Below are 11,215 nucleotides of genomic sequence, written 5' to 3'. Positions count from 1 at the left end.
GTTAAAAACTTGGAGTTAACTGTCACCAGCTCTGAGCTTCACCTCCCTGCTGACAGATCGTGAGATTAAACACACGGTATGCCCTTGAGGTGAAAGATTTTGGGGTTTCCTCCAAACACTTTTCCCCCCATGAATGAAAGTGAAAAGTGACGCACGCAATAAATGATGCACACACACCCTGCAGCTCAGGTTGAAATAGGAAATAGTTTCTCATATTTATTTAGGAAATAGTTACATAAAATATAGCATTAAAGTCTGGTGTAACAGACAAAATTGCACACAGTAATAATAATAACAATAACATTAATAATAATAATTACCAAAGTAACACTGCTGGTAACCATTTCTCTTTACAAAGGAACATTTAAGGAGAGAGGTGAAGCATGACAATCACACTACAGTCTGACAGTACAAAATGTGGGTATAAATACTGGACATCTAGAAAAATACACAAGTCCTCTTCAGACTCTCTTCATACAGTATTAACAGTTTCATAGAAAAATCGAAAACACACAGTCGGCTCTGTTGATTAGCACCAGCTGGTCAAATTCCAGATAGAGATTTGGCATAATAACTTCACCTAAAGTTCAAATATGTCTTTAAAATAAAGTGATAAAATATTTTAGTATTAGCTCTTATTGATCAAAATAAAGATTTTTAAACACGAGAACCTCGAAAAGAACTCCAGGAGAAAACACACATGCCGTTTCAAACAGTAGAACTGGGTTGAATGATTGGCAAACACCTTTTTTTTTTTCTTTACTTTTTTCATTTGCATATATCAACCAGGAATGCCCGCTCTGATATTAACTTATAGCAGTTTCTATTTACAACAAAATGTACAACTATGAGAGGAAAACTGAGGTTTGAAGAGGTCAGGAATGCTACGCTAGGTGAGCTGAAGCGTTTGGATTCTGGAGCGTTTCCGTGTTCGTCATCGGTTTCCTGATGTCGGCGTTTGTTCTTACAATCTGAATCAGTCCAGAATGTTCCCTGAGCTACTGACGATGAAACTGGGTGAATCAAAAAAAAGGAAAAAGATGAGTTTTAGCTGTGCATTTTGGATCCAAATTATGGGATCAGACTCAAAAATATCTTTTAGAGCTTCAGAGGAAGACGTTAAAGAACAGTTCTGACCTCACAAATTAAAAATTAGAAATTAATACCGAAACAAAAAGCAGGGAATCATCAGTAAAAAGTATCAATATCCTTACTTAAATAGCACGCAAAGACAATATTGGCAACTGGATTGACACAAAAACTGACTTAAACTGAACAAACGTTATTTTTTTTCTAGGATTTTTAAAAATGTTGCTTCAAAATTAAGTTAAAAAAAAAGAACCAGTTGTGTTATGATGTGTTTTTTCTGGGATGACATTAACAAACTTAGCAGCAAACATAAAACGACACCTCAGGTTGGATCTAGTCTCTAGAACAGGAATGCTAAAGCATCTTCACTCCAAAGTCGTCCATCGAAGACGCGCTGCTCACCACTGCTTGAATAATCATTCACTTTACACTCCTTACAAACTTTGTACAGAATTTCTTACAGTGCAATGATAAGAAGTCCCCCAGCAACGGGGGAAGAGGAAACCAAAAATTGCAATGAGACAATTTGTATTGCTGTCAAGTCCAACAAACCAAACCCAGAGTCAAACTGAAAAGTCTTCGTTTGGAGTTTTGGTTGAGGTTTCACCCTCGTGTCTTTAGCTCTACTAAGTGCTTCGTGTTGTTTGTAGCGAGGACAGGGATCCACGTTCTGCAGCAGAGTCCAGCTGGAGTCCAAGCAAGAAGAGGCGGGCTTCAACAAGACCAAAGTCAACAAAGTCTTCTTGGGTGTTTTTTAGATGCAAAGCTAGCTTTAGCGCTTTGGGGGATGTTGAGGTTCAATATCTGCCTGCACCTCCGCTCATTGGGCCTTCAACCAATCAAAGCAATGCAGAGGAAAACCTGTCCAGAGGTCTCTCGTGGGCCCTACACGTCATTGGAGCCCTGACTGGTACATGAGGAGAAGCTATCGTACAGTGAGTCGCTCAGAGAACCCACAGGATCTACTCCAGGCTTGCTGGAGAAGCTGGAGGAGGACGGCTCGTCCAGCTTGCAGCAGTCCTCCACGCTCTTCCCTGCGTCCACGAGGCAGTCACCTCTGCGGCTGCCCGAGCCCGTGTCGGGGTAGAGACTGCCGCTGCTGGAGCTGCTGTGGTTCAGTTTGTTCAAGGACTCCAAGGAGAAGTCCAGAGAGCCCGGCTGGTTTGCTGTGATGGGCGATTTCTCCAGGGGGATCTCCTTCTGCGGAGAACAAAAGACTTTTATTAACACACAGAACATAAGCGTGGATGCTACATTAAAATTCAAGTGTCACTCTCCTTCTAATTTACAAAGACAATTCATATTTCATCTCATTTGTTGTGCTGCAAAGCAATAAGACTGATGCCACTCAAGAGCACATCACTGATCTATACTGAGACTTTTATCGCGCTTAAGGACCAAACATACGTCTTGGGTGTTGCTGGCACACACCATTGGGCATCTGCGCCCACCCACTCTCCCTGTTATATTAACTGTCTTGAATGGTGCACTCCTTTTTGTTGTTGTGGAGCCTGTGGCAGTCAGTTTTATAAATTAGCATCATCTGAAAGATGTGACTCAAGGGAAATGTTAGCTATCTGTTGACGTTGCTTTGATTAGCACGAGGATACTGCGAGTGATTAGCGTTGTGGTGGCTCATCTAATCTTATCACTGCATTGGATTGTGTCCTCATATCTGAGTCCTTCCAGGGGTGCAGACCTTTAGAGAACTCCGCAACAAAAGAGCAAGATCCTGTGTTAATTAACCATCGGATTCTTTGGAACGCCTTATCAGGGCCACAGTAATGACCCATGAGTCTTCAGAGAGCAACAAAACAACACGCTGAGCTAAAAATACTCCTCTGTTGTTCATGATGCGCCAACTATTCCAGTACTCCGAGTGACCTCTACTGTATGTGTGAAAGCGCACTTTGGGGAGCTCGTTACTGCACCAATCAGCTTCAAAATCTCTCCTCAGAGGCAGGGGATAAAACTCAACGGGTATCTGCATTTCCCTCAAAGCAAGGGGGAGCGGTCATCTGCACAGGTATTTCTGCAAAGGTAAGTACACAGAGGAGCAGCTGGAGGAGTCAGGGGATGCTGTGAATTTGTCGACGTACATCAGTCTATCATCTGCATAACGTCGAAGCAGCATGGTGACAACTTTCTCAGGCCTGAGTGAAAGATATCCTCACCATCTAGGCATCAGATTATAGAACATCAAGTGACTCGCAGGATTTGACAAATTTGATTTTGTGCAAATCTTGTCAGAAAGGTATGAAATGAGCACCAGCGTCAGAGTTGAGCCAACGGAAAGTCCATCTTTCGATACTCAATTCTCCCAATCTTGTTTAGCTTTAAAAACTGCTCTCTAATCTGCTTCAAAGAGACACCATGAGGTTTTTCTCATCCAGCCACGTCTGGAGCTGTATGTGTAGGCGCAGGGAGCACAAACAGAGACTGTTGTTCTCAGTCCTGCCTGTTCCTCTCACGCCCCGAAGCCTTGTTGGTTTTCCTCTCCTACCAGCCGGCTAATTGCATTCACCTGCCAACCAAGGTGTAAGCTATTCTGTGATTAAGGGGCTGGAATGAAACCACCAGGCCTCGGAGCACAGATCGCCGAGTATGAGGAGTGTTTGTACCCAGAGCGAGACAAGCTGGAGGAGCAGAGAATCATGTCTCAAAAACAACGTCCTACGTTCCTCTCTGACAAACCCACTCAGTGTGCACATGAGACATCGCTTTGGAGACAGAATTAAAAGAAGAGCTGAAGGAAAATATGCCCAAAGGTGACAATATAATGTTTAAATGAGCTTAAATGACGCACAGGTGTTGAATTCAGATTAGAGTTTTATTCAGACACCTCCATCCTGCTGCTTCCAACATCCCTCGCTTTATTTCTTATTACAGTCAGGTGTGAAAATTGTCGTCTCATGGCCTCTGGAAACACCTCGTGATGGTATCTGTGATGAGACAGGCTGCGGAGTTCGGACTATACATCTGTTTCCGGACAGAAACAAGACGAGAGAGGGTGAACGACTGTCTTATCGCTGATTGGATTTGATTTTGGAGGAACACAATTACCAGCCGATCGAACCTCCCCCGCTGAAGGTCTCTGTACCACCTGTGGGTTTCAGCCAAAATGATGGCTTTACGTATAACTGGAACTGCAGGCGGACGCCACGACGAGAGCTTCCCACTTCAGAACACGAGGGGCTAAATCGGCAATTGGTTCTGCATCACACGTCTGTAATAGGATGTCTAAACTGGAATTGAGTCGAGCTGCTCACAACAAAAGCTGATCGAGACATATTTCACCTTCTTTTTCCCTGATGTTCTGTTTATTTCTCTTGTCTGACGTAAAGAAAAAATGCTTTAGAGGTGTATGTAATAAAGGAATTAAACTGATTGGAAACTATTCGTTATCCAAGCAAAGTTTTTCAGTTAAAAAGGCTTGCCGAACAATGAGAAATATTCTTCTCATGTCAGAATATGTGTGATTATTCCAGGAACAATGTGATACCAGCCTCTGCATCTCTGCTCCCCCGAGTCCCGTATCGTGCTTGCGAGCAATGATATCACCCTGACAGCGAGTCAAGAGGAGCACATATTCCTGCAGTTGATATTCATTTGTACGCTGATATAGTTTTGGTTATCCAGCGGCCTCATTTCAAATTACATGTCAGCTGGAATGTCCCCTCGCCATGTAATCATTGCTCAAGGAAACAAGCTGTTCCACGCTCAGGGAGACGCTGTGCATGCTGATTTCTCTGACCGCCAGGTTTTTGGGACGCGGGTCACATAGACCTCAGGAATCCCTCCAACTTTAGCGATGTGACTTCTTAGCACAAGTTGTTTTTCCTGAAGCTGCTTGGTGGAACAATGGAGAAAGGAAGGAATGAGGAAAAGTTTGAGAAGGGAATTAAAGGAAGGACAAGAGAAAACAGTTTAGAACAAAAGTCAACCAAAAGGAGCCGGAGCTAAATAGAGAGAGGCAAAACTGAAAGGAAGACAGAGAGAGACGCGTGGGAGAAAGAGAGACTCAGAGGAAGGAGAGGATAGAGGCAGAAAGGGGGTGGAGGTTCGCCGTTAGCAGGACTGTCAGGTGCTGTCAGGATGATGAATGGGAGGCCAGCGCGGGCTGTGAGGGCTCTGATGGGAGCCGCTGAGCTTTACATCACTCTCCTGAGTGTTTGTGAAAGGTTATTAAAGGCGCTTAAATCACCGGGCTCTGACACAGGGGCCCGCTACCAGCCACCAAACTTCCCCAAAAGTGCCGCCAATGACAACGTCTACAGAGTCAAAAGCTCCCTGTGTCAAGGGGAGACAAAAAGGATGGAGCGGTAGCTCAGGTACAGACGTGTACTGAGAGGGGGGGGGGTGAGGAGGTGATGACACGCAGATGGATCGTCTTTTTTAGGAGGAATAATGTAGGGTAAATGGGTTCAACAGCAGCCATCCATCATTACGGCTGGTTCACAGTTCAAAAGGGAGGTTATTGACCAAATCAATACCAACTTTGGCTCTGAATTAAAGCTGAGGGAGTGAGTAAGACTACTTTCATTTAGAGAGTCTCCTGTACAGTCAGAGAACTCATATAGAGTGATTGAAACTTTGTTAATATACAATAATATAACTGTTATATGGTATTATCTTCCATATTAAGTTAAAAACCTATTATTTTAATTCCAAATAATTATCAGTTCTGCTTATTCATTTAAAAAAAACAACAACAACATATTTTCTAGTTTTTTTTTAAACCAATTTAGACACTCTTTTTATGTTTATGTTGTATAATCCCAAATATTTACATCTTTCAAGTCATATCCCTGTATATTCTTATTTTATATGCATGTATTAATAATAACTTGGTTATAATTTCATTATTTTGATGCTAAATAACGTTAAAATCCACACTTTACGGTAAAGAACGACAGTTACGTTTCCAGAACGAATCAGGAGACGTAGCCCCTGTGACGTCATCGGGAACGGCAGCTGGTGCGTCCAGTTGAGCTAACTAGCTTAACGGGACACACGAGCTAGACAATTAATAACGCATATTGTTGCTTCATTAAGCAACAATACGCGTTATTAATGCGTTGTGGAGCGTTTCGAGGAGGAAGAGGAAGATGAAGAAGACGTTTTTATGCCGTTGGGCTTCGAAGTGAACCGTGTTTGAGTGACACCTACCGCCCGTTGTACTCTTCGGTCTCTCGGACGGGATGGCGAGGACACAGAGACGAAGACAACTCAAGGTAAGGGGCGTTTCTAAGTTACTTGACGCTGAAGTTTTGTTATGACTGTCAGTCATATGTTTGTAGCGCGGATGGGGAAGCGCTGTTTTGTTTGTTCTCTCTCTGTCCTCTGTCTCTCTGTAGTTCTACTTGCCGCTCTCCTGCAGGTGTGACCTATGATTGGCTGAGGGGTGTGGGGACGCACCGGCTTCTGGTTGGAGGACGTCACATGGCGGGCAGCGATTGGCCGGACTCGAATGACGGGGTTTTCAAAGGGGGTTCCGGTAGTTCGGACGCTGGCCCTTCTGCCTCACCACCGCCATTCGTCTGAGCTGCGTTAGGACGTTGCCAATCTGTATGTGTGTGTGCTGTCAGTATAAATCTGACTTTGTTCGGTGTTGAAGAATACAATTGCAGTCCCGGTAGTAGGGGAGAACAGCGTGGGAAGGGGGGAATTTTTCTCCTGTTTTATGTTCAGGGAGTCAGTCCCAGGGTTTGTATGTTTTTTTTTTTTAAACTCTAGTGTTAAGTAAGTTTTTGATTTACCAGAGTGATTTTTGTTTGTTTCTTTGTTCGTTTGCTGTTCCTCCCTGAGGTAACCTAAAGGAAAAAAAAACCTTTTGAAAGAATAAAACATTGGGTTAAGACTGCAAACTTGATTCTGTTTCTTCGTTTCTGTGTTGAGACGCTCTGGTGGTGAGACAGGAGAGGTCACTTTATGTTATTTCCCAGCACCCCTAGACTGGGTCGTAACATAAATTGGGGGCTCGTCCGATTTAACGTGATTTTTCCGGTGAGTATTTGTCGATTGTTTTGTCTCTCTGTGTATTTCTGGCTGGCACTTTTGTTAAATAAAGAACTGGCACAATGGTGTTCGATGTAAAGGGCTTTGCTGAAAGTCCCTCTTTACAGGAGCTCGAAAAATGCCGAAAGGTGGATTTGATTCTTGTGGCGGATTGGTATGAGGTACATGTACCGCTAAATGCAAGGAAAGCTGAAATCCGTCAGTTAATTATTGATAAACTACGGGAAAGTGGTTTGCTTCCTGAGTTTTCTCCTCTGGAAGGAGCTGCTGTTAAAGCTGACGTGGAGATGCCACGTAAGGCGCCGTCTGTCACACCTCCCACGAATCCTCCCGTTACGCACGGTGCGTCAACGGAGGAGCTTCAGCTGACTCTCAAGATACGGGAAACGGAGTTACGTAACCGGGAGTTAGAGGTACAGGCTATGCATTTAAGGCTAAGAACTTTAGAGCTGGAGCGTCAGCCTAGTGTGTCCACCCAAGCATCCACTCTGCAGGATTCGCACCATTCCCGTGACACTTTTGATGTGAGTAGGCATATTGCACTGGTGCCGCCTTTCCGGGAGTCGGAGGTGGATTCATATTTCAGTGCGTTCGAACGCATTGCAGCCACTTTGAATTGGCCCAGGGAGGTGTGGTCTTTGTTGCTGCAGTGTAAATTAGTTGGTAAAGCTCAGGAGGTTTGTGCCAGCCTTACTATTGACCAGAGTCTTAATTATGACACTGTGAAAGCCACTGTGCTCCGTGCATATGAGCTTGTGCCGGAGGCTTATCGACAGAAATTTAGAAATTGTCAGAAAAGTGCCAATCAGACTTACGTGGAGTTTGCACGCGAGAAAGGGGTTCTTTTTGATAAATGGTGTCAAGCATCTAAGGTGAGTGATTTTGCACAATTGCGCGAGCTCGTCCTTTTGGAGGAATTTAAAAAGTGTTTGCCCGAGCGCATCGTTGTTTATATTAATGAACAAAAAGTTGCGTCTCTTTCGGATGCCGCTGTCTTGGCGGATGAGTTTGCTTTAACTCACAAAAATGTGTTTTTGTCTTCCGCGTCCCGCGAGTCACCTATGTCTGCCGAAAGGAAGAATAGGTCGCCAAATTTCTCCCGGCGTAAAGATTCAGTCGCAGCTGAAAAGCGTGAGTGTTTTTATTGCCATGAATCTGGCCACCTCATTGCTGCTTGTCCTGTCTTGAAGCAAAAAGACCAAGTTAAGGTTAAAAAGCCCTCTACTGTAGGCTTGATTCAGTGCAAATCTCTACAACCTGAAATGAGGGATGAATGTGCTAAGGTTGATGATGAGTTCAAGCCTTTCATTTCTCAGGGTTTTTTCTCTCTGAGTGGCAATGAGGCGGACAGAGTTCCGATCACTATTTTGAGAGATTCCGGCGCAAAACATTCTATTGCTCGTCGTGGAGTTGTGTCATTTTCTGATGACTCGTACTGTGGTACTGATTTGTTGGCGTGGGGAATTGAGATGAACGTGTTGCGCATTCCGCTTCACACTGTTCATCTTTCGTCCTCTCTCGTGTCTGGTCCTGTGCGTGTGGGTGTGAGGGATCAGCTCCCCGTTGCTGGTGTCGACTTAATTCTCGGCAATGATTTGGCTGGTGCTAAAGTGTTTCCCACCTTTCCCGAGGTAACGGAGAGTCCTTCCGCGGATGAAGGCTTTTCAAACCCCGCAATCGCGCTCGAATTACAGCCTGTTTTTCCTGCGTGTGTCGTTACGCGTGCCCAGGCTCGTAAGCTTGGTGATTTGCCGGATCTTTCCGATTCGTTTTTGAATGCGCCTGTTGACTCTGACAAGCCCTCTTATGATGAGAAATGTACGCCTGTAACTGTTCATGTGTTGCCTGATGTAACGGATTTGTGTTTGGCGCTGGATAAAAAGCAACTCATCCAGGCTCAGAGGAATGATTCAACTCTAGATGCTTGTTTTTCTGCTGCATCTAGGAACGAAGACAGTTCACAGTGTGGTACATACCTTTTTGTTGATGATGTGTTAATGCGTAGATGGATTCCATTGTCTGGTATGGAGTGTGACACAGTAACACAGGTTGTTGTGCCAAAGGATTTTCGTGTCCAAGTGTTGAGTCTGGCCCATGATCACAACTTGTCTGGCCATTTGGGTGTTAAAAAGACGTACAACAGAGTTCTAAAGTACTTCTTCTGGCCAGGTCTGAAGTCTGATGTGGTAAAATATTGCCGCTCTTGCCATGTTTGCCAGGTAGCAGGGAAACCTAACCAGGTTATTCCGCCTGCCCCTTTACATCCTATTCCAGTTATCGGCGAACCATTTGAGCATGTGATTTTAGATTGTGTTGGTCCTTTACCAAAAACGAAGTCTGGTAACCAGTATGTCCTCACCATGATGTGCGCTGCCACTCGTTTTCCCGAGGCTGTTCCTTTGCGCACAATAAAAGCGAAATCTGTGGTGAAGGCTTTAATCAAGTTCTTTTCCATTTTCGGTTTGCCCAGACGCATCCAAACCGATCAGGGTTCGAACTTCATGTCGAAGATTTTTGCTCAGGTGATGTCAATGTTGTCCGTGAAGCATCAGGTGTCCAGCGCGTTCCATCCTGAAAGCCAGGGCGCGTTGGAGCGCTTTCATCAAACTTTGAAGGCCATGCTTCGTAAATTTTGTGTGGAATCAAACAGGGAGTGGGATGAGGGTTTGCCACTTTTACTGTTTGCTATTCGTGAAACTACTCAGGAGTCTCTTGGTTTCAGTCCAGCGGAATTAGTGTTTGGACACACTGTCCGCGGTCCCCTGCGTTTGCTCCAGGAGAGCTGGCTGGCGGACGAGCGCAGTCCCGCGCATAACGTCCTGGATTATGTCAGCACGTTTAGGGAGAGGTTACACAAAGCTTGTGAGTTGGCTCGTACATCTCTCTGCGCTGCACAGTCTAAGATGAAGGCGCATTTTGACAAGAAGGCTACCAGCCGTTCTTTCGCCACTGGTGATCGTGTGTTAATTTTGTTACCTGTTGTTGGTTCCAGCCTCGAGGCCAAATTCAGTGGTCCCTATGAGGTGGAGCGCAAACTTAGCGACACTGATTACGTCGTCAGAACTCCAGATAGACGAAAAAAGTCTCGTGTGTGTCATGTCAACATGTTGAAAAGATATGTTGAACGACCGGAAGCTGATGTGCTGCCAGAGAGCGCTGTGCAGAGCGCGTCTCCGGTCGCGCCTGTGGTTTCTCTCTCGTCCAGTCCAGAGGAGGATGAGCTGAGAGAGCCCTCTGTGACTGTTCCGTGTGCGCGCTTGGACAATTCGAAAATTCTGTGCAATCTTGATGAAAATTTGTCTTATTTGTCTGAGCCCATGAAAAGTGATGTCTGTGAGTTAATTCGTTCTCATGCTGCTCTCTTTAATGATAAGCCCACCCAGACGACAGTGCTGCAGCATGATGTGGATGTGGACGATCACAAGCCTATTAAGCAACACGCGTACCGAGTTAACCCCGCGAAGCGTGCTGCCATGCAGAGGGAGGTTCAGTACCTTCTTGAAAATGGGTTAGCTGTTCCCAGTTCCAGTCCTTGGAGTTCTCCGTGTTTGTTGGTCCCCAAATCTGACCGAACTCCCCGGTTTTGTACGGATTTCCGTAAAGTGAATGCTGTGACGAAGCCTGACTCTTTTCCTCTTCCACGTATGGATGATTGTGTGGATAGAGTAGGTTCAGCGAAGTATGTTACCAAGCTGGATCTCCTAAAAGGGTACTGGCAGGTTCCCTTAACATCCCGTGCATCTGAGATCTCTGCTTTTGTCACACCGGATCATTTCCTGCAGTACACGGTGATGCCTTTTGGGTTGAGGAATGCCCCTGCCACTTTTCAGAGGCTTATGAGTGTTGTCCTGTGTGGTGTCAAAAACTGTGAAGCTTACCTAGATGACATTGTGTGTTTTTCATCCTCTTGGTCTGAGCATGTGGAAACGCTGAGAGAAGTTTTCAGCCGTCTGATGGCGGCCTCTCTAACTCTGAATCTGGCCAAGTGTGAGTTCGGTAAAGCTGTTGTCACCTATCTAGGTAAGCAGGTCGGTCAGGGTCAGGTGAGACCTCTGACGGCTAAAGTTCAGGCCATTCTTGACGTTCCAGAGCCGAAGACCCGGCGTCA

General features: G+C 45.2%; 1 protein-coding gene across 3 annotated transcripts in view; it reads right to left on the bottom strand.

Moving 5' to 3' along the window:
* Nucleotides 1–195: 195 nt before the first annotated feature.
* LOC141785986 (nck-associated protein 5-like) overlaps nt 196–11,215 on the bottom strand; it is a 106,083-nt gene continuing 95,063 nt past the window's right edge. For all 3 annotated transcript variants that reach the window (XM_074664660.1, XM_074664661.1, XM_074664662.1), the window contains one exon: nt 196–2,289. In XM_074664660.1, the coding sequence (XP_074520761.1) occupies nt 1,975–2,289 (315 nt within the window). In that variant the 3' untranslated portion in view covers nt 196–1,974. The remainder of the gene's footprint in view (nt 2,290–11,215) is intronic.

This window comes from Halichoeres trimaculatus, unplaced genomic scaffold (assembly GCF_033239565.1).
Source record: "Halichoeres trimaculatus isolate MK-OKI-2021-1 unplaced genomic scaffold, fHalTri1.1 fHalTri1_scaffold_24, whole genome shotgun sequence".
NCBI classification, from domain to species: domain Eukaryota; kingdom Metazoa; phylum Chordata; class Actinopteri; order Labriformes; family Labridae; genus Halichoeres; species Halichoeres trimaculatus.
This window is presented reverse-complemented; position numbering and strand designations above follow the sequence as displayed.